The sequence below is a fragment of the Rattus norvegicus genome, chromosome 8 (genome assembly GCF_036323735.1).
Source record: "Rattus norvegicus strain BN/NHsdMcwi chromosome 8, GRCr8, whole genome shotgun sequence".
NCBI lineage: Eukaryota > Metazoa > Chordata > Mammalia > Rodentia > Muridae > Rattus > Rattus norvegicus.
In genome coordinates this window covers 18,175,258-18,199,439 of record NC_086026.1, presented here as the reverse complement: position 1 = coordinate 18,199,439, position 24,182 = coordinate 18,175,258, and the positions used below count along the sequence as shown (strand labels likewise).

Below are 24,182 nucleotides of genomic sequence, written 5' to 3'. Positions count from 1 at the left end.
AACCCAAATCAAAACAACAAAGATTTCAGTGGACCAGAGATCATGAAACTAGGGGTGAGTTGGAAAATGGTAATATAAATGCAGACAAATGTATGCAAAGTTTGATGAATGTATTTGCTTATCTGAAACACCTGTTATAGACTGTGGGTAACAACTTGATTCTGCCAAGGTTGAACCCCAGTGTAGGGGAGTGCTGGGGGGGGAATTGGGGGTGGATGGGGAGGGGAATACCCTTACAGAAGAAGGGAAGCGAGGTTGGATAGGGAGCTTATGTCCGGGAACCAGGAAAGGGAATAACATTTGAAATGTAAATAAAAAATCAATAAATTAAAAAAATATATCCATAGAACAAAACAGACCTTATTGATATCTCTTATAGGATTTCACAATTCTTTAAAGTCCTAAAAAGTTTCTTTAAGACAAGTATAAAGAGTTCACATAGATTGTCCTAGTCAGAGAGATTTTAAGTTTATCTTCCCAATCAATTAGTTGTGAAAGATAGGTATCATAAAACTAACCTCATCCTCTGATTGTAAATAGTTTTAGGAGACCCCACGAAGCAGGTGGTCTGAAGTAAGGCTACTTTGGCTCTAGAGCTCAGAAACAGACTATAAACAACAAGTTAAAATCCAGAAAGACTCTAAGATACTGTGCATATATATAGTCGCTACCAATTCAGAGTTAATATGTGTGCATGATTTCTTCATTTCTGTTATCGAGGCTTCTTAAATGGAACCTTTGTTATTTGAAGAATACTGGCATCATGCTCTACAATGTATAGGTGGAGGTTAGACAGGTAGCTCACTGGTTAAGTGTTGGGGTGCACTGTATACTCAGTTGTTGATGGCTGAACTGGCAGAGAGCCAAGTCATGTCTTGGTATTGTTGTGCCTATCACTGGCCTCATGTTTGGTAAAGGTAGTTGGATGTGGGCAGGAATGAAGTGGTAAAGAACGTGGTATGTACCATAACACGGAGCTAGAATAATAAGAGTAATTAAGATTGAGCTAGGTAAGAGTCTGTCCAACTAAAAGTCTAAGCTCTAATAAATATTAATAGGTCTCTGTGTCATTATTTAGCCATTGGTGGGTACCTGAAAGTCCCACTATAGATAAGAACACTTGATGCTTTTCCAGAGGACTAGAGTTCCCTATGCCCACATCAGTTGGTTCACAACTATCTATAACTACAGTTCCAATGAATCTAATCTCTTTTGACCTCTCTGCAAACCTATACATTCATGACAGAAACTCATGCAAGTATAAAATTTTTAAAAAGATCCGGCTAGGAAAATTGAGACCGACTGCTGATTTCTTTATTTTAAATTATAGTGTTACTTGTTTACAATATGCTATGGAAACTTCTCATGGGGCCATTTTCCTTTTACACTAGAGCTAAATTCTTTACCCCTTTATTCCTAGTCACATCCAACCGCCTCATGTCCTTCTGGTGAATCCCTGCACCTCAATTCTTCTCCCAGCGGCCCTTCCTCTGCCTGGAAGATCTGCCCTCCAGTTTCTCCATAGCTATTGGGCATCAGATCTTTATTAAAGTCAATCAGTAAGTAAGCAAGGTGAATATTTATAAAACATTAAGGCAAATATTGTGCTGATTTCTTTATTTTTAAATTATAGCATTCACTGTTTGTTATATCCTATGGGCAATTCCCATGGGACCATTTTTATGGCCACAGAAGAGTTTGTGGTGTGGACAGAAAAGAAGTCATTGTCTTCTGTGATGTAGCCATGCAAGTGGTCCTGAATAAACCCGGTAGTCCATAAAGCCCAGACAATCACAACAAAATATGGTGACTTAGTGGGAAAATAGAAGTGAATGGAGAGGTGAGTATAACCAGAATATACTATATAGATATATGAAGTTTTCAAAGAACAAATTGGTTAAAAAAAAAAAGATAGATTTCTTTTGCAAGTTGATCTCTTCCTAGCCCACGGTCCATACCCCAGCAGAAGGCTTCCTTGCTTTGTTCTGGTGTTTTAATGTTCCTGTCCTCACACATAATTTCTGACTCATGAAATCCTTTATTCCTGAAATCACTTCTTCCTTTGTACTCAGATGAATATTTATTTTTAGTTCTGTACATCTTAGCTCAATTCAACAAGAGTTTATTGCCTATGCAGCAGTGTGGTAGTCTGAAAGGGCACTGGAGTCTGGCTGTACAATCATCTGTGGTATCCTTGGCAAGATACTTAATCTTTCTTTGCTTTAGCTTTATAATGTGTGAAGTGGAATGTTACTGTGGAACTCTCTTCTTAGGATCATAAACATTAATGTGCAGTGTGCTTAAGAGCGAGTCACTGTTTAACACACAGGTTTTACAATACACAATTCTACAAGTACCAGTCTCATAAACTAGAGGGTATATTATGACCCTGGAAGTGTGCAGTCTGCTTCATGCACAGTCACAAACATTGCTTCAGATGGTTGCAAACATATAAAGGACCTGCTATTGTTATTAGGGTTTCCAATGGTAAAAGCAGACATGCTTAGTTTTTTCAATCACTCGTTGCCATATCGTTCTTCTTCATCTTTTGTAGGACCTAATCCTTCCTGTTCACTTCTCCCTCACATTTACTTATTCATCTTTGCCAATTTACTGTTGTTCACAGTATTTGCACTATCCTTAGGTAATGGCAAATTACTAAAGTTGTCTGAAGAATATTAGAAAAAAATTAAAACAATTGCTATCTAGATAATAAAGTAGAAAATAATATGAAAATGAATCAAGTTTAAAAATTTAGAGGAATATAATAAGAAAATCATTTGGTTTTTTTTCCCATCTTTATTAACTTGAGTATTTATTTACATTTTGATTGTTATTCCCCTTCTTGGTTTCCCAGCCAACATCCCCTAACCCCTCCCGCTCCCCTTCTCTATGGGTGTTCCCCTCCCCATCCTTCCCCCAATTACCGCCCTCCCCCCAACAATCACGTTCACTGGGGGTTCAGTCTTAGCAGGACCAAGGGCTTCCCCTTTCACTGGTGATCTTACTAGGCTATTCATTGCTACCTATGAGGTCAGAGTCCAGGGTCAGTCCATGTATAGTCTTTGGGTAGTGGCTTAGTCCCTGGAAGCTCTGGTTGCTTGGCATTATTATTCATATGGGATCTCGAGCCCCTTCAAGCTCTTCCAGTCCTTTCTCTGATTCCTTCAACGGGGGTCCCGTTCTCAGTTCAGTGGTTTGCTGCTGGCATTCGCCTATGTATTTGTTGTATTCTGGCTGTGTCTCTCAGGAGAGATCTACATCCAGTTCCTGTCAGCCTGCACTTCTTTGCTTCATCCATCTTATCAAGTTTAGTGGCTGTATATATATGGGCCACATGTGGGGCAGGCTCTGAATGGATGTTCCTTCTGTCTCTGTTCTAAACTTTGCCACCCTATTCCCTGCCAAGGGTATTCTTGTTCCCCTTTTAAAGAAGGAGTGAAGCATTCACATTTTGATCATCCCTCTTGAGTTTCATTTGTTCTAGGCATCTAGGGTAATTCAAGCATTTGGGCTAATAGCCACTTATCAATGAGTGCATACCATGTATGTCTTTCTGTGATTGGGTTAGCTCACTCAGGATGATGTTTTCCAGTTCCAACCATTTGCCTACGAATTTCATAAAGTCATTGTTTTTGATAGCTGAGTAATATTCCATTGTGTAGATGTACCACATTTTCTGTATCCATTCCTCTGTTGAAGGGCATCTGGGTTCTTTCCAGTTTCTGGCTATTATAAATAAGGCTGCGATGAACATAGTGGAGCACGTGACTTTTTTATGTGTTGGGGTATCTTGTGGGTATATGCCCAAGAGAGGTATAGCTGGATCCTCAGGCAGTTCAATGTCCAGTTTTCTGAGGAAGCTCCAGACTGATTTCCAGAATGGTTGTACTAGTCTGCAATCCCACCAACAATGGAGGAGTGTTCCTCTTTCTCCACATCCTCGCCAGCATCTGCTGTCACCTGAGTGTTTGATCTTAGCCATTCTCACAGGTGTGAGGTGAAATCTCAAGGTTGTTTTGATTTGCATTTCCCTTATGACTAAAGATGTTGAACATTTCTTTAGGTGTTTCTCAGCCATTCGGCATTCCTCAGCTGTGAATTCTTTGTTTAGCTCTGAACCCCATTTTTTAATAGGGTTATTTGTCTCCCTGCGGTCTAACTTCTTAAGTTCTTTGTATATTTTGGATATAAGGCCTCTATCTGTTGTAGGATTGGTAAAGATCTTTTAACGTGAAGGGGTGTTGAATTTTTGCAAATGCTTTCTCAGCATTTAATGAGATGATCGTGTGGTTTTTTTCTTTCAGTTTGTTTATATAGTGGGTTATGCTGATATATTTCTGTCTATTGAACCATCCCTGTATCCCTGCGATGAAGCCTACTTGATCATGGTGGATGATCATTTTGATGTGTCCTTGGATTCAATTTGCAAGAATTTTATTGAGTATTTTTGCACTGATATAAGGGAAATTGTTCTGAAATTCTCTTTCTTAAAATTCTTAGGCAAATGGATGGAACTAGAAAATATCACCCTGAGTAAGTTAACCCAGTCACAGAGAACACACATGGTATGCACTCACTGAAAAGTAGATATTAGCACAAAAGTTCAGAGTACCTAAGATACATACAATTCATAGACCGCATGAAGGTCAAAAAGAAGGAATACCAATGTGTGGAGGCTTCAGTCTTTCTTAGAGGGGAGAACAAAGTACTCATAGGAGGGAATATGGAGACAAAGTGTAGAGCAGAGACTGAAGGAAAGGACATTCACTGTCTGCTCTGCCTGGGTATTCATCCTATATACAGTCACCAAACCCAGTCATTATTGTGGATGCTGAGAATTGCATAATGACAGGAGCCTGATATAGCTTTCCTGAGAGGCTCTCCCAGAGCCTGACAAATACAGAGGCAGATGTTTGCAGCCAACCATTGGCCTGAGAATGAGGTCCCCAATGAATGGGTTAGAGGAAGGACTAAATGAGCTAAAGTTGTTTGCAACCCCAAAGAAAGAACAGCAATATCAACTAACCAGACCCTCCAGAGCTCCCAGGATTAAACCACCAACCAAAGAGTATACATGGAGTGACCCATGGCTCCAGCCACATATGCAGCAGAGGATGGCCTTATTGCAAATCAATGGGAGGAGAGGCCCTTGGTCTTGAGGTGGCTCCAGTATAGGGGAATGTCAGGGCAGAGAGGTAGGAGGGAATTGGGGGGGTGGGGTAGTACCATCATAGAAGCAGGGGGTTTCTGGAGGGGAAACCAGGGAATAGGATAACATTTGAAATGTAAATAAAGAAAATATCCAATAAAAGAAAAGAAAGAAAAAAGCAATAGTGGCTTCTGAAATTTCAGGAAAAAAAAATCATTCAGTTGGCTTTAAAAGTGGAAAGATGACTCAATAGTAGAATATCCATGGTTGCCATGACTCTATGTAGGATATACTGTTTCAGAACAAAACAAATGGCAATTCATTCTGCAACTTAGCATCTTAACAAAAGCAAACATCATGCTTCCATAGGCATGAATGTGTAATTTCCGCACTTCAAAAGTCAGTTCTATTTGAGTCTCCAACTACACCCATTGTTTTGCATAGTAGCTAACAAAACAAAACAAACAACAACAAACAAAACCCATAAAAACAGAAACAAAGGGGCTGGGGATTTAGCTCAGTGGTAGAGCGCTTACCTAGGAAGCGCAAGGCCCCGGGTTAGGTCCCCAGCTCCGGAAAAAAAGAACCAAAAAAAAAAAAAAAAACAGAAACAAAAACAAAATAGAATGAAAAACAAAACAAAAGCAGAAAACATTAACAAACAAAAGACAAACAAAACCCAAGCCAAATCAAAACAAATCAAACAAAAAACCAGCAATAATTATTAGGAATAATATATTATTATGAATAATATATTAGGACACATTATCAAATATAACAAATAAAAGAGAAATTTGTGCTTTCAGTGGATTAGGGAACAATAAATATCACTCCTTTTTAGAATTACTGTGGTGGTTTGAATAGGTGTGACCCCATAGACTTATGAGTTTGAATGCTTGGCTCATGGCGAGTGACAGTTTTAAGAGCTGTGACTTTGTTGGAGGAAGTGTGTTACTGTGGGGGCTGGGTTTGAGATCCTTTGTGTTCATGTTTCATCCAGTGTGGCACACAGTTCTCTTCTGCCTCCAGTGGATCGAAATATAGAAATCTCCGCTCCTTCTCCAGCACCATGTCTGCCTGGATGCACCATGCTTCCCGCCATGATGATAATGGACCAACTGTCTGAAACTGTAAGCCCAATTAAATGCTTTCCTTTGTAAGAGTTGCCTTGGTCATGGTGTCTCTTCATAGCAAAAAACCCAAACTAAGACAATTACCCTTGCACAACTTTCTAGTAAAATTTTAAAATTATTTGTATTTATCACTTGATAACATCTCATATACAAATAAAATATATTTAAATTATATTTGAAATTGCCCTCTAAGAACTGAGAAGTTAGAGTGAGGGGAGTTGTGGATATAATTTAAACTCCCTACTATGTTCCCTCCGAACTTCATCTAGTTGTCTTCTTCCTCCTCTTCTTTCTCTACCTCCTTTTTCTCCATGTCCTCCTTCTTCCTTCTATTTCTTTTCTTCCTTTTCTTCTTTTTCCTCTTCTTCTTCCTCCTCCGTGTGGCCTACTAAAAATTTTAATGATACACAAGAAAAAAATAAGAATACATTAACCATTTGGGGAAATGGTTTGATTTTTTTCTATGCTAGCATTTAATGCATGCATGCCTCTAACCTAGAACTGTATCTGTAAATATAATCTGAAGAAGTATATAAGCATATGCACTAAAATATGTATAAACCATGCACAAAATTAAAAAAACAATGTAATAAAATGCATACAGTAAGTTATTCACGTTAACTTCTTGATTAAGCTCAATGCTCCTGAACTGTAGACTCACTCACTAAACTGTGATATTTTCTTATAATGGAATAGTATATAGCAACGGAAATAACAAATTAAGCATACAACAACACAAATGAGTCTCAAAGACAAATACTTTTTGGAGATCATAAGGATGTAGTGCATACAAATTAAATGACGGCAAATACATAGATAGGGGTTTCTCTTTAAACATTAGAGACGTATAATTAACATAATTGTTAGAAAAATGAAAAGTCAGTTGCTATAAGAAACAATGTAGTAATTTTTCAACAAAGAAAGACTTCTGTGAACATAACATGCTTTTTAACAAAAAATATTTTATTTATATACATTTATGAGTCTCTGTGTGTGTGTATGTGCCAGCCTGTGCACACATGGGAACTGAAGAGGGTGTTGGATCCCCTGGACCTGGGATTAGAAACATTTGCATGACACTTGCTTATTTCTGGATGCTAGGATCAGGATTCCAGACCTCAACTTCTAGCAAGCCCTTATAACCACCCCACCTTCTCTCCTGCCTGCAACCACCACATCATCTCTCCTGCTTTTGATGTTTCCAATATTTCTTTTTTAAAAAAATCATGACTGGTGGCCTTATATTAGTAATTGTGAAATTTTGTGTATCTATTTTAATGTAAAATGTTTTAAAAAGTTAAAAATTAACATGTAAAAAAGCTTAAAGTGCTCAGCCTTTTAGAGAACCCAGAGTTTGAAGGCTTGTTATAGGTCCCAAATAAAGGAACGTTCCTCCTCCTCCTCATTTTTCTTTCTTTCTTTTTAAAAAAAAAACCTTTTATTTTTAATGATTTTTAATACCACCCTAATCCCTCACATCCTTGTTTCTCCATATCTGACCTTCATGCTTACATCCACCTAATCAAAAGAAAACAAAAAATAAAAATAAAACAAACAAAACACCTCGCTATGGAAGCTGTGGTATGTGATGGTGTGCCACACAGTACAGAATTCCCTTTTGCCTAAACAGGTTTACTTGCAAATATTCACCGTAAGAGCCATTGGTTTGGTTCCAGGTCTCTGGCTTCTGCTAAACCCTCCATACTGAATCCTCGTCAGGATTTCTCTCAGGTATGCTGTCATTGCTCTGTATCATGGAGGAACTGCAGCATTGGTTCTGCAGGACTGATCTCCTCACACAGGTCAGCAATTCATAGATGGTGGAGATGATGGGATGGGCTACTCAAAGCCCTGATCTGGACCTGAGCGGTAGATCTGGACATGGATGCCTCACGACTCTCCTGTGTTCTCTTCGGGCCAGGTCTCCTGTTCAGGGATTGATCGCTCCTCCTTTTATCTCAGTCTTCAGTGTGGCTTCTTTGGAAAGCACAAGTCAGAGTGATGTTTATTACATGCTTTCAGACTTTTAGGTTAACTTTTCACTGAAAAAATTACCTAGTCACATGTACATGTGCTTAGGACTCACCTCTCGGACTGGATAACCTGTCAGAGAACTCAGTCATCCCGATAGAACCTTGATTTCCCATTTAGGCAGCCATTGATTTCCTATAGCTCTTCAACTCTGCTGAGTAAGCTTCCTGCTCACTCTTTTTATAGACGCTATATAAACATTCACATTATGTTTGTCATTATTGAAGTTTCATGGGAGTTAAGAAAAGGATGTCTAAGAAGGCTTCTTCATGGGGCAATAACACAGTGCGAGGCTGGGAAGCACAGCTTTAAATCACACAGTCAGGAAGTGAAGATGCCTGAGCTCATCTGTCATGTAGCTGCAAATTCATTTCTTTTATAAAAATTCATCCCATCTGGCTTTTGGCAATCAAAAATACGAGGGAAAAGTCATTGTATCACACGAGTGTGTTGGTTCTCCCACCTCTGCCTGGAGCCTCCAGTGCCAGGAAAGCGTTTTTTCCTTGAGACATCCTGGAAAATTCTTTCCCACAACCAAACGCACTGTAGACCACAGAGACCTGGCACTCAGAATTTTGTCATGGGGTCTGTTACCATCTGTGTCAAATGGGGGCTCATTAAATAGGCATTGTAAACACAGCGAAGCCGAACTGAAATGGAGATCAGCACTAGGTGACCAGTGAGCTCTTTGGATTTGTATCCAGAACTTGCAGGCTGCCTTTGGACATCCCGGAGTACTCATGAACAGATCATTCTATAGCCTTCCCAACTGTTTAGTCAAACACTTAACATTTAGTTCTTCTTGTAACTCCCATATTCAGTTACTTACCCCATGTGGAGTTCTGACCCACAGTTTAAGAAGATACTCTCTACATGAGAAAAACAGCATGCGGATTGACAGCATGAAACTACATGATTAAATTTTGTCTGCAAAAACCAAAGTAATTAATGCCATGTGTCCAAAAGTTATGCTTAAAGGGGAAGTGTCCCGACTGACAAGGTTCAGTTATTGGTGGAAGATAAGACATATGTATGTAATGGATGTAAGGTTGTGCTCTGTGTTATACCCACATGAGCTCTTGACTTTTCCTTATAGAGTACTTTGAACCTCAAAGACTGCTTTTCTACTGCATTGTTACTTTACCTTTTGTCTTAAAATTTAACACAGATTTTGGATTCTACTTCAGCATGTATGTCCCTCCCTGCTAACATAACAGTAATTTGAGAACTCTGATTTATTTGGCCTCCAAAATACGTGAGTAAATTTGGTATTGGTAGTACATTTTTCCTTTGAGTTTCCCCTGACACAGCTCTGTACCTGTGATATCAAGCATGTCTGGGTCTGAGACCATTATGGCCTTTGAGTTATAAAAAGAGGAGAAGGATAGTAAGGAATAGTAAGGATACAGAAGGTGACCCAAGTCCGTGAGGATTATTTAGAAATTGTGCGCTGTTAAACAGTGTCAAGAATGTTAATGTGGTGATAGCTTCTACTGGAAGCATTCTGAAATGTTTGCTTTGCTACCAAGTAGGGGACATATCATAGATATAGATACAAAACCCAGTTTTCATTTTACAGGGAGTACAAGACATTTTATCCTCAAGCCAAATTTGAGAACTAAAGGTCTGGGGAGTTTCTCCAAATACCATGCTCCACTGGAAGTGGTTACATGAGATTTTTATTAAGTAGAGCAGTGAGAGTAATGAAAAAATTTACCAAACACATTGGTGGGGACATAGGCTAGGCAGGGTGCAGCAAAGCAGCCGGCACTCTACTATAAACTTCAGATACTGTGACAGTCTCAGTCTCTGGATTGATGAAAATGCTGTTGATCTGAGAATACACTGTAAGGTTTTGTTATTCACAAAGATGGTGAAGTCTCCAAAAGCCATGAGTGGAGGTACTGAAGGTACCCCTGGAAGATTATTCGAGTCATATGATTTTGTAGAATGCTTCACACAGGCATGTTTTTCTTTCTTTATTTCTTTACTTGTTTCCCTGGGAACTTCAGTTCACAAGGACCGGGAATATTTGATTTTTTGTTTGTTTGAAAGCGGTCAAATCTATTCCTTGTGTCTGGTTATCTTAAGTCAGAAATTGTCAAGCAAGCAGCCCCCTTTATTGATTGAGCATTTAGTATGGAATGTTGACATCTCCACCTCATGGGATGCCTCACCAATGCCTCATAGGAAAGAACTCCAAATTCTAGAAAACTACAACCCTGGCTGGTGTGGAACCCGCAACTTTTGGTGCAGAAGATTTTATTCCAGTGACAACTACTCAGGCTTGCATTGGTGTCTTAAACTGTCCTACAGCAAGGACATCTCCATGGCACTGACTGCACTCTTCAGAAGACCTGGACTGCTCCTCTCTGGAATTTGTCATAACTACTGGGTAAAGGAGGGGTAAGACCATATTTCCCAATGATTCAGCAAAAACCATATGATTGAGAGAAAGGAGGCTGTATCTTTTTGGAAGACTTGTCAGAAGCTTGCCACACCACTTTTTTCACTGTCTGCCTCTATATGAGGTTCTCTTTTAGAATTCGTTTGGGTTTTTTTTCTTATGTAATAATATGCTTCTATCATCAGGGTTGCACATTTGCCTCTAGTAAAGGATTCCCGAAGTGGTCTTATGCCTACTCCTCATCTTTACCATGATTAGAGATACTTAATGATTGAGTTTAATGAGCAGACAAAAATAACAGAATTCCAAATTCCAGAAGGAGCATAGGTGTTTCAGAAAGGAAGCAGGTAAAGAATTCCAGAAATTTCCAAGAGCCTAGAAACCTGCTAGCTAAAGTATGGGTCATTGATCCACTTGCACTTGAGTTTGTGCAGGGTGTTAGATGTAGATCTATTTGCATTCTTTTACAAGTGGACTTCCAGTTAGACCAGCATCACTTTTCAAAGATGCTTTCTTTTTCTACTGTATATTTCTGGCTTCTTTATAAACTATTAAATATCTATATATGTGTGGATTATCTGGGTATTTGATTTTAGTTTATTGATTAACCTGTCTGTTTTTATGCCAGTACCACATAGTTTTCATTATGATTCTCTGTAGTACACTTGAGATCAGGGATGGTGATACATCAGAAGCTCTTTTATTGTACAGAATTGTTTTAACTATCTTGACTTTTTTCATAAGAAGTCGAGTATTTTTTTTTCTTACAAAGGCATTAGGCATTGTGGTAGAATTTTGATAGGAATTGCACCAAACCTATAAATTGCTTTTGGTCAGATGATCATTTTTATTATTTTAATCCTTCTTTGGATTAAATCTATGAGCATGGAAGATCTTTCCATCTTCTCATCTTCTTCAATTTCTTCAAAGACAATATGTTATTGTCACGTATGTCTTTCATTTTAGTATTATCCCAAGATACTCTATAGTTTCCATGATTATTGTGAAGGGTGTTGTTTTCCTGACTTTTTTCTAAGTCTGTTTGTTATTTGTCTACAGAAGAGCTACTGATTATATTTTTTTAAGTTAATTTTGTATCTGACCACTTGGCTGAAGGTGTTTATCAGCTGTAGGAGTTCTTAGAATTTTTGGCATTGCTTATGTGTGTATCATATCATCTGGAAATAGTGATACTTTGAAATCTCCCTTCCTAATTGATACCCTTGATCTCCTTTAGTTGTCTTATTGCTCTAGAAAGAACTTTAAGTACTGTATCGAATAGATGGGAAGATCTGATTTTAATGCAATTGTTTTGAGTTTTTTTCCGTTTACTTTTTATGTTGATGGAGGCTTGGTAGAAATTGCCTTTATTGTGTTTAGACATGTTCTTGTATCCCTGACCTCTCCAATACTCTTATCTTATAGGCATGTTGGATTTTTGTCAAAGGCTTCTTCAGAATCTAATGAGATGTTCAATGTTTTTTTTTTTTTTTCAGTTTGCTTATATGGTGCATTACACTGAATGGTTTTCATGTTTTGACCTATTTCTGCATCTCTGACATGAAACATACTTGATACTGGTGTGTCAGGAGCCATGATGTGACAAGCTAATAACTAACAGATGATCTTCCTGAGATGGCCTGCTTCATATTATTATATAATTTGTGACAGGTTCGCTCTTTATTAGGCAAGGCAGTAGGAGAATTCATTTTAGGAAAGATTCCTATTATTAATATGCTTTTCCTGTTATTATTAAACATATATAACAATCACTAAGTAAGAGCCTACCCCTTTGAAGCAGATCTCTGCAGATATACACAGATGTACTGTCTTGTAGCGATGCTATATAGATATCACTTCTTAAGTCTTAATGATGATATTAAGAATTCTTAAAATTTTGTCAGTGACTATTAAGCTCTTTTATAGTGGGACTGCTACTAGGTCCTTTTTATCAAAACTGCAATGAGAACTCTGCCAGTCTCCCAAGTATCACCAATCAATTGTTTTAGATAGTGAGCAGACTTTCTCCTCCTCAGAGAACATTCCAAGAGCTTGTAAAACAATTAACCAAAGATCATAAAAAGGGAACTAATGATTTATTATAGGTACTAGGACAGAAGATAAAAATATTGACTGGGTTTATCTATGTAAAACTTCACTAATAACGTAGTTATGGTGTATACCTTCAGTGAACCTGTTGAGCTGTGTTAGGTGATGGATGTTTAGCCAGATAATTACTTCTAATGAACATGCATGTAAACATTCTCTGTTGTAAACTTCTATTTCAGTTTTTGATTTGACTTTTTTGTGTGAACTTGTGATGAACTTTGTAACATGTGATTATGTATTCTGAAAGATGTATAAGTACTGAGGACAGTGAGAAAAGAATTTTTTTTCCTTAGAAGAGTTCTCCCTCTAACCCCTGCACCAGAAGAATTTTTCTCTTACTAGAATTTTTTGCATTTCCCTGCTTAGAGGATTTTTTCCCTTACTCCACTTAGAAGAATTTTTCCCTTTCCTTGCTTAGAATCTTTCTACTTTTTCCCTTAGACAGCTTTCATAGAAAACTTTTTACAACTTAGTAATAAACAGTATAATCACTTTTCTAAGTGTCTCTTTTTCTTCCTGTGACTTCAGACTAGCAGACTGAGCCAAGCAGTCCCTGCTGAGACAGTGCAAAGGCTATTTACTTAATCCTTTGCTGTTTTAGAAAGAGGTGCTAAGTGCCAGAGACTGCAGTTTCTGGCCTCAGAGGAACACAGAAGGCAGGTCAGCTGCAGTAGCATAGTAACTAAGACTTAGATAAGCAAACTTTGTATTATACAGCAATCCTAAATATCTTGTAAAACCAAGTCTTACCCTCTGCTGATGCTCTTGCCTCTCTGCTGCCTCAATAAGAAACGGCAAGAAAGAAGACCCCCAACCAGGGATCCCCTCTCCCGATCCCCCGCACTGGTGAATGATGTTTTTGATGTGTTTTTGTACTAGGTTTATTGATTATTTTTTATCAATGTTCATAAAGGAAATTGTTCTGTGATTCTCTTTGTTGAATCTCTGTTTGTGTATTAGGGTGACTGTGACTTCATAAAATGAATTGGGCAATGTTAATTCTGTTTCTATTTTGTGGAATTGTTTGAGTATTATTGGCAATCATGCTACAATGCATAGACCCGGAGAAGCTAAGTAACAAGGAGAGCTCAAAAGGGGATGCACGAATCTCGCCCAGGAAGTGAAAACTAGATTAGGTGTCAGGATGGACTTGGGACAGGTAGAGATGGTAACAGGAAGGATCAGGATTGGGGTGAGTAGATGGAGAGAGTACTGGGAGAGATGGCTGAAATGGGGGAGTCCATTTCAGGGGTGAGGTAGAACTGGAAACACACAGGAGACTGTGAAAGTGACTCTAGCTAAGACTCCTAGTAATGGGGAATATGTACCCTGAATCAACCATCTTCTGAAACTAAGCAAGGCTTCTAGTTGAAGGATTGGAACACCAACCCAGCCACAAAATTTTCAACTAACAATTTATCTTTCCTGTAAAGTGTGCTGGGTAAAAGTGTCACAAAGTTCTGGTAGTGGCTAACCAGTGACTGGTCCAACTTGAAACCCATGCCAGTAAAGGGACACATGCCTACCACTGTGTGGATGATTAGGAACCACAGACAGATAGCCAAGAGACCTAGAATAGAACCAACCATGACCAGAAAAAAGTCAATGAAATGATTTCTAATGATACTTGAGTCTAGTATCAGGTCATCAGAGAGGTTTCATCCAGCATTTGATGAGAACAAGTGCAGAGATCCATAGCCAAACATTAGAGGAAGGATTGTAGTAGCCAGAAGGGTTCAAGACACCACAAAAATCCTTCAGAATCAACTAGCCAGGGCTCATAGGGGATCAGAGAGAGTGAAATGATAACTTGGGAGCCTGTATTGGTCTGACTAAGTCACTGCTGTATAGCTTAGTGTTTTTGTAGAACTCCTAACAGTGAGAGTGGGGGTCTGTCTCTGACTCTTTTGCATATTTTTGGGACGTTTTTCTTCCTACTGGGTAGTCTTGTCAAGCCTTAATATAAGGGAATGAGCCTAGTCTTACTGCAACTTGATATGCCATGTTTGGTTGATATCTCTGTGAGTCCTGACTTTTTCTGAAGAAAAATGTAGGAAGAGTGGATCTGGGGGAAAGGTGATGTGAGGGAGAGGGACTGAGAGGAGGGGAAAATGTGGTAGGGATGTAATAGATGAGACTATAATGATGATGATGATGATGATGATGATGATGATGATGATGATGATAATAATAATAATAATAATAATGATAAAAGCCCCTGCTAAGAGTTCTGCAAAACTATCAAGAATTCAGATGGTCACTTAGGACAGCATCTAAGTCCAAAAAAGAATAGTGCATGCGTTTAGAAGGTGAGAGAAATGGAGAATCAGAGGCACTGCAAAAAGCTTTGAAGAGCTAAGGCTTTGGGAAGTCACATGCTCATTCACTCAAATAGCTCAATAGAGCTTCTGAGGGCAAAAACAAAGGGTCTCAACAACCCACAAAAGCTGGGATCTTATAGCTCACACCAGTGAGAATTGGCCTTCTTAACCTCTAACATATGAAATCTTAGAGTCATAAACTTTAAGGTCCCAAGGTTTAGATGCTCTGGGTTTGGAAACCTGGATTGTAGGCCGATGAAATGGAGGGCATTGCTGCTACAGTAGCTGCCCTTTGCTGGCACCAACTTCCATCTAGAGAGAGGAAAACAAATGTAGCCACTATGTACTACATACTATGATACTAGTTCCTCCTTAAGGAGATGAAAGAATTTTAAAGAGAGATAAATAAAATCTATTAAGAATTAACTCTAATCATTTATGTGAAGGCTAAAGGGAGCTAGGCTCCTTCTCTAACATGAGAAGTTGGAGGCAAAGGTCCTATCTGCCTGCATGATTACATCTCAAAGGGATAGCACCCGGGACCTTGAGAAACACATTTCTGAGTTGTAAAACTGGCAAGAAGCTTTTAAAAAGATTTATGTGTCAAAGGGGAAAAGAAAGGATTTACAATTGCAAGTTTCCTCAGGTCCTTGCTCTGAGAGGAAGGAGATGGATTCCTGGAGTTAGTAAGAGGTCTACGAAGACATAGTTTGGCTGGAGAACTGCTAAGGGCATCTTAGTTGGTCTTAGAAACTAAATTTTAACATTATCTCCAACAGTGCACGTATAAAGTAATAACAGAAATAAGGAAAGGCTGGAGACAAATATATATGAATATCAAGTAGATAGAAAACATTAGTGACTCCATGGAGATGAGCTCTCTTATGTATGTCTTTTGAGTTTAGAAGGTTACATGATTGCAGGGAATAAATACTGTTTGGGAAACTATCACAATGAGTGATCATCATGATGTCAAGTGAAATAGCCTAGGCAACAATAGCTTTGTGAATGGTGTTGAGAGATAATAATCTATACCAAGAATATATGCACTTGTCTCTGACCCTACGTAATGGGGCAGACCCAGTGTAATCAGCCTGTTACCGATTAGTTGGTTGATGGTATTATATAATCAGTCAGCCTGCTGTTCCATTGTCTCTACACTGGGAAACTGTCAGGAGTTCTGTGGACACTCAGAAGCAGCAATGACTAAGTCAGATTTGGAAGTGACTGTCCTCAGATTGAACAGGTATATAGCTCCTATCTCTGTGTTCAATGGGCTCATAAAGATGTGGCTGGAAACACTATTTGATGTAGATAGACTTTTCCCACCAGACTGCCAGTATCTTCTTTGGTAAAGATTAACATGGATACAAATATGTTTTGTGTGCATGCCTGTTGAAAGAGGGCCACACACATTCTCTTAATTCATTCTTCAATCGAGGGACATCTAGGTTGATTCTACTTTCTAGGTATTACTAATAATGCTGCTAGGATAATAGTTGAGCAGGTATCCCTATGATATAGTGGGGCAATTTTTGGTTATGTGACCACGAGTGGTATAACTGCGTCTTGAGGTAGAACTATTCACTATTTTCTGAGAAACCACAAAATTGATTCCCAGAGTTGTTATACAAGTTTATACCCCACCAGCAATGTAGGTGTGTCCCTCTTGCATGTACTGTCCATTAAGTTTTGGATCTTAGCCATTATGAAGTGTGTGAGGTGGAATCTCAGAGTTGTTTGGTTTTTTTTTTTAAGGGGTGGTGTCTTTTTTTTTTCTTTTCAATTTTTTTTTATTTTAATTTTCATTCACTTTACATCCCAATCACAGCCTTGCTTCTCTTTGCCCGGTCCACCCTTACAAATCCACCTACCCATTGCCCCCTCCTGTTCTCTTCAGAGAAGGGGAACCTTCCTTGGCTACCACCACACTGTGGGGCAAATATTCCAGCAGATCTAGGCACATCCTCTCCCACTGAGACCCGAGCAGGCAGTTCAATGGACCTAACAGAAATCTACAGAGCATTTCACCAAACACAAAACAATATACCATTCTCTTAGCACCTCATTGAACCTTTTCTAAAATTGACCATATGGTAATTAAGCAATCCTCAACAGATAAAAGAAAATGAAATAACACCTTGTATCTTATCAGACCACCATAGGTTAAAGCTACAATTCGACAACAAAATACACAACAGAAAGCCTACACACTCAACAGCTGAACAACTCTCTACTCTAGGTCAAAGAACAAATAAAGAAATTAAATACTTTCTAAACTTCAAGAAAATGAAGGCACGGAAAACCCAAATTTATGTCACACAATGAAAGCAATGCTAAGAGGAAAGTTTATAGCACTAAGTGCCTCCATAAAGAAATTAGAAAGTTCTTATATTAGCAACTTAAAAGTAAATCTGAAAGCTCTAGAAAGGAAAAGCAAACACACCCAAGAGGAGTAGAAGGCAGGAAAAAATTAAAATCAGGACTAAAATCAATCAATTAGAAACAAAGAAAACAGTACAAAGAATCAATGAAATCAAGTGCTGGTTCTTTGAAAAAAACTCAACAACATAGACAAACCCTTAGCTAAACGAACTAAAAGACAGAGAGAAGATCCAAATAAACTGAGTCAGAACTAAAAAGGGAGACATGACAGCGGACAATAAGGAAACTCAAAGAATGCTACAAATAGGATAGTCGTAATGAAATGGATGATTTTTCTAGACAGATACAACTTAAATCAAGATCAGAGTAATTTTGACTTCCATTTTTCTGATGCCTATGGATGCTGAACATTTAACTGTTTCTTGGCCATTAGAGATTCCTCTGCTGAAAATCCTTTGTTTAGCTATGTGCCCTATTTTTTAATTGGCTTATTTGGGTTATTAGTGTCTAATTTCTTGAGATCTTTATAGATTTGGATATTAGCCCTCTGTTAGATGAAGGGTTAGTGAAGTGTGAATCGGCCTGACCCCATGACAGGCTACAAACTAGCAGCTCAGGAGATCAGGCCTGAGTTTCGACTTCCCATAACTGGGCAAGTCAGTTATTGGATCATAGACTTATAGAAAAAGGGACCCCTCCCCATCTTGCAAAATGACAGTTAGCCAAGCTTGTGGCCAAGAGGTTAAGAGCTACTCCTTCTTATCATGATGCAAGAGTAGTTAGTCAAGTGTGCTTGAAGCAAGACCCTAACCAACCGTAGCATCACCCAGACTCCCAGAGGTAGAACCCACCAAACAAGATATAGATCACTTACCCATCCATGATGCTCCTGTCTTTGTCTTTATACTAAATCTGCAAATTCAGTCAGGGTCCTTCTGTCCTGTGGAACTTGACCCCTCCATGCAGGAATTTATACAATAAATGCTCTTTTTTTTGCATACTATTTGAGTGTGAGCAATTATTCTTCAGTCATTCACAGACCCTAACAATTTCTTGTCATGGTCTTTAACCACTTCTTTTCAAGTTATTGGGCATCCAGCCAAATAATTATTGATACCCATGTGTCAGCCATCTTTTCATAGAGAGGAGACCTTTGTACATACTTTCTGAACTTGTTTCTTTTATTGCTGTCATTCACAGTCATGTTTAAGTGTGAGTCTGTGTTAAATTTATCAATTTGATTTTTCCCTGTATAATAACAATCTTATGAGATTCTTTATGCTTTATTTTGCATTTTTATTAAGTATCTAAAATAGTTCTGTTTATCAGATAGCATCTTCAAGATAATTGACCAATTTGATTCTTTGTAGAATGGCAAAAATAGGCATGGGTCTCTGTGATTGGGTCAGAAAGTAGGTCAATTGTTTCATTTGTAAATCAAAGCTAAGAAGGCATCTTCCTGCCTCTTCCAGATAAAATCAAATTAGGGTTTATTATTTTTTTGTACATTGCTAGGGGAAAATAAAGCATGTTAGATACAGTGTGCCAAGACTGGGCCATTGCTCAGTGATCCCATCTCTAGATCATCCATTCCAAGACAACTGTGATTCCAGTTGGTATCTGACTGGTTTTGCACAATGCTTTCATGTCAACAATAACCTCTAAGCCTGGTCCAGCAGTTTGTTATTGCTTTTGACCCACAGTTTTAGTAGACAGGCAAGCTGAAGATGGTCTAATTACTCTTTTTACTATGTATGCATCTCTATGGGACTAAACACAAAATTAGGCATTCTGCTGATTTCTAAAAATGGTCACTTAACTCTGTAGTCAAAGTCTATTTTAAACTCTGTCTCTCTCCCTCTATCTCTGTGTCTCTGTCTTTCTGTCTCTCTTTTTCTTTCATGTATATACACAGCACACATACACACACACACACACACACACACACACACACACACACATACCCTGGATCTATGTATTTACTAAATTCATTATCATATATAAAAACTCCTTTTATACCATTGAAACAGTTGATTGACATCTTGGGCTTCTAGACAAATGGCAATTCATTAAGTCTAATAATGCCCGAGAAATATGGGTTCTTATCTTAGTGTGTACTTCACATTCACTCTAATAACTCAGCTACAGTGTATTTTGGGAAGGGCTCCAAGGAATATAATCATACACTAGTGGCAAGCAGAACTCAATTAATTTTAATTGAGAAGATCTCTGCTCTCTACATTGTCTTAAGGTTAAAAAAGCTGTTGGCAAGTCATGACTTGTCGTCGTGATGGCTTAAGTTAAGCGTTAACCACCAGAGGTAGAGAATTTTTTTCTTCCTGTTATGTGATTTAAAGAGTGTCTTTATAAGTTTCTTATCTATTTCAGTCCTAGGGATATTGAGAAGAATTGGTATTTGCTTGGATCTCTGAAAGTCTCTGTGTGCTTACTTGCTCATCTTGTCTTTGGCAGTTTCAAGTCCTGTCATTTGATGGCAACTTGATTGTTCTTACTATTGGTGGTTTAAATAAAAATGGCCCTGTAGGCCCATAGGGAGTGGCTATATTATGATGCATGGCTTGTTGAAATAGGTGTGTCTCACTTTCTACCTCCTTTCTATAGATCCAGATATAGTCCTCTCAGTTTCTTCTCCAGTAACATGTCTGCTTTACACTGTCATGCTTCCTGCCATGATAATGGACTGAACCTCTGAAACTGTAAGCCAGCCCTTTATTAGGGCTGCAATGATCATGGTTTCTTCACAGCAGTAGAACTCCATCTAAGACAAGAGACCTTCCAAAATAAGGGTGCTACTGCTTTCACTACACCCACAGATAGCCTGGTAAGTTCAATTTACTTGATCCTTTTTCCTCCTGTTTGTCCTTGGTGAGGAGTGAGGCAATAGGCCTACTTTATTTTGCCAACATTCTGTCCTGGAAACTAACACAGCCCAGGCAATCTTTGGGGAGTATAAAGAGTTTCCTCAGGGATTAAGCTGACAGCTGGTAAGTTCATTTTCACTGCAGCTTTCCTCCTCTGTGAGGTCAAAGAGTTCTCTAACAGAAGGAGTCTAGTTTTCTCAGATGCAGGAAAGCAAGCCAGTTCTGCAGGTAAGGGGGTGTTATGCGCCTGGGGATTTGAGATGTTCATTTTCATGAGCCTAACCAGATGCGCTCCTTCAGTCTTAGCAGTGATTTGCTTGCTAGTGAGGGTTCTAGAGCTCATTGTGAAGCATGGAGAAAGTATGAATTCTAGAAAATATGATTTTGGCTATAAAAGTCCATAATCTTCATATCTACATGTATTATTTGATTTTTTTTTTTTATTTTTTTTTTTTGGTTTTTTTTTTTTTGTTTTTTTTTTATTAACTTGAGCATTTCTTTTATACATCTCGAGTGTTATTCCCTTTCCCGGTTTCCGGGCAAACATCCCCCTCCCCCCTCCCCTTCCTTATGGGTGTTCCCCTCCCAACCCTCCCCCCATTGCCGCCCTCCCCCCATAGACTAGTTCACTGGGGGTTCAGTCTTAGCAGGACCCAGGGCTTCCCCTTCCACTGGTGCTCTTACTAGGATATTCATTGCTACATATGGGGTCAGAGTCCAGGGTCAGTCCATGTATAGTCTTTAGGTAGTGGCTTAGTCCCTGGAAGCTCTGGTTGCTTGGCATTGTTGTACTTTTGGGGTCTCGAGCCCCTTCAAGCTCTTCCAGTTCTTTCTCTGATTCCTTCAACAGGGGTCCCGTTCTCAGTTCAGTGGTTTGCTGCTGGCATTCGCCTCTGTATTTGCTGTATTCTGGCTGTGTCTCTCAGGAGCGATCTACATACGGCTCCTGTCAGTCTGCACTTCTTTGCTTCATCCATCTTGTCTAATTGGGTGGCTGTATATGTATGGGCCACATGTGGGGCAGGCTCTGAATGGGTGTTCCTTCAGTCTCTGTTTTAATCTTTGCCTCTCCCTTCCCTGCCAAGGGTATTCTTTTTCCTCATTTAAAGAAGGAGTGAAGCATTCACATTTTGATCATCCGTCTTGAGTTTCCTTTGTTCTAGGGATCTAAGGTAATTCAAGCATTTGGGCTAATAGCCACTTATCAATGAGTGCATACCATGTATGTCTTTCTGTGATTGGGTTAGCTCACTCAGGATGATATTTTCCAGTTCCAACCATTTGCCTACGAATTTCATAAACTCGTTGTTTTTGATAGCTGAGTAATATTCCATTGTGTAGATGTACCACATTTTCTGTATCCATTCCTCTGTTGAAGGGCATCTGGGTTCTTTCCATTTTCTGGCTATTATAAATAAGGCTGCGATGAACATAGTGGAGCACGTGTCTCTTTTATATGTTGAGGCTTCTTTTGGGTATATGCCCAAGAGAGGTATAGCTGGATACTCAGGCAGTTCAATGTCCAATTTTCTGAGGAACCTCCAGACTGATTTCCAGAATGGTTTTACCAGTCTGCAATCCCACCAACAATGGAGGAGTGTTCCTCTTTCTCCACATCCTCGCCAGCATCTGCTGTCACCTGAGTTTTTGATCTTAGCCATTTTCACTGGTGTGAGGTGAAATCTCAGGGTTGTTTTGATTTGCATTTCCCTTATGACTGAAGATGTTGAACATTTCTTTAGGTGTTTCTCAGCCATTCGGCATTCCTCAGCTGTGAATTCTTTGTTTAGCTCTGAACCCCATTTTTTAATAGGGTTATTTGTTTCCCTGCGGTCTAAGTTCTTGAGTTCTTTGTATATTTTGGATATAAGGCCTCTATCTGTTGTAGGATTGGTAAAGATCTTTTCCCAATCTGTTGGTTGCCGTTTTGTCATAACCACAGTGTCCTTTGCCTTACAGAAGCTTTGCACTTTTATGAGATCCCATTTGTCGATTCTTGATCTTAGAGCATAAGCCATTGGTGTTTTGTTCAGGAAATTTTTTCCAGTGCCTATGTGTTCCAGATGCTTCCCTAGTTTTTCTTCTATTAGTTTGAGTGTGTCTGGTTTGATGTGGAGGTCCTTGATCCACTTGGACTTAAGCTTTGTACAGGGTGATAAGCATGGATCGATCTGCATTCTTCTACATGTTGCCCTCCAGTTGAACCAGCACCATTTGCTGAAAATGCTATCTTTTTTCCACTGGATGGTTTTGGCTCCTTTGTCAAAAATCAAGTGACCATAGGTGTGTGGGTTCATTTCTGGGTCTTCAATTCTATTCCATTGGTCTATCTGTCTGTCTCTGTACCAATACCATGCAGTTTTTATCACTATTCCTTTGTAATACTGCTTGAGTTCAGGGATAGTGATTCCCCCTGAAGTCCTTTTATTGTTGAGGATAGCTTTAGCTATCCTGGGTTTTTTGTTATTCCAGATGAATTTGCAAATTGTTCTGTCTAACTCTTTGAAGAATTGGATTGGTATTTTGATGGGGATTGCATTGAATCTGTAGATTGCTTTTGGTAAAATGGCCATTTTTACTATATTAATCCTGCCAATCCATGAGCATGGAAGATCTTTCCATCTTCTGAGGTCTTCTACAATTTCTTTCCTCAGTGTCTTGAAGTTCTTATTGTACAGATCTTTTACTTGCTTGGTTAAAGTCACACCGAGGTACTTTATATTATTTGGGTCTATTATGAAGGGTGTCGTTTCCCTAATTTCTTTCTCGGCTTGTTTCTCTTTTGTATAGAGGAAGGCAACTGATTTATTTGAGTTAATTTTATACCCAGCCACTTTGCTGAAGTTGTTTATCAGCTTTAGTAGTTCTCTGGTGGAACTTTTGGGATCACTGAAATATACTATCATATCATCTGCAAAGAGTGATATTTTGACCTCTTCTTTTCCGATCTGTATCCCCTTGATCTCCTTTTGTTGTCTGATTGCTCTGGCTAGAACTTCAAGAACTATATTGAATAAGTAGGGAGAGAGTGGGCAGCCTTGTCTAGTCCCTGATTTTAGTGGGATTTCTTCAAGTTTCTCTCCATTTAGTTTAATGTTAGCAACTGGTTTGCTGTATATGGCTTTTACTATGTTCAGGTATGGGCCTTGAATTCCTATTCTTTCCAGGACTTTTATCATGAAGGGGTGTTGAATGTGGTCAAATGCTTTCTCAGCATCTAATGAAATGATCATGTGGTTCTGTACTTTCAGTTTGTTTATATAATGGATCACGTTGATGGTTTTCCGTATATTAAACCATCCCTGCATGCCTGGGATGAAGCCTACTTGATCATGGTGGATGATTGTTTTGATGTGCTCTTGAATTCGGTTTGCCAGAATTTTATTGAGTATTTTTGCGTCGATATTCATAAGGGAAATTGGTCTGAAGTTCTCTTTCTTTGTTGTGTCTTTGTGTGGTTTAGGTATAAGAGTAATTGTGGCTTCGTAGAAGGAATTCGGTAGGGCTCCATCTGTTTCAATTTTGTGGAATAGTTTGGATAATATTGGTATGAGGTCTTCTATGAAGGTTTGATAGAATTCTGCACTAAACCCGTCTGGACCTGGGCTCTTTTTGGTTGGGAGACCTTTAATGACTGCTTCTATTTCCTTAGGAGTTATGGGGTTGTTTAACTGGTTTATCTGTTCCTGATTTAACTTCGATACCTGGTATCTGTCTAGGAAATTGTCCATTTCCTGAAGATTTTCAAATTTTGTTGAATAT

At 38.8% G+C, this 24,182-nt stretch overlaps 1 protein-coding gene across 1 annotated transcript in view; it reads right to left on the bottom strand.

Annotated features, from left to right (window-relative positions):
• LOC134480127 (igE-binding protein-like) overlaps positions 1-8,408 on the bottom strand; it is a 71,053-nt gene extending 62,645 nt beyond the window's left edge. Inside the window, exon 1 of the mRNA XM_063266358.1 lies at positions 8,372-8,408. Coding sequence (XP_063122428.1) covers positions 8,372-8,408 — 37 coding nt within the window. The remainder of the gene's footprint in view (positions 1-8,371) is intronic.
• Between the last annotated feature and the right edge of the window lie 15,774 nt (positions 8,409-24,182).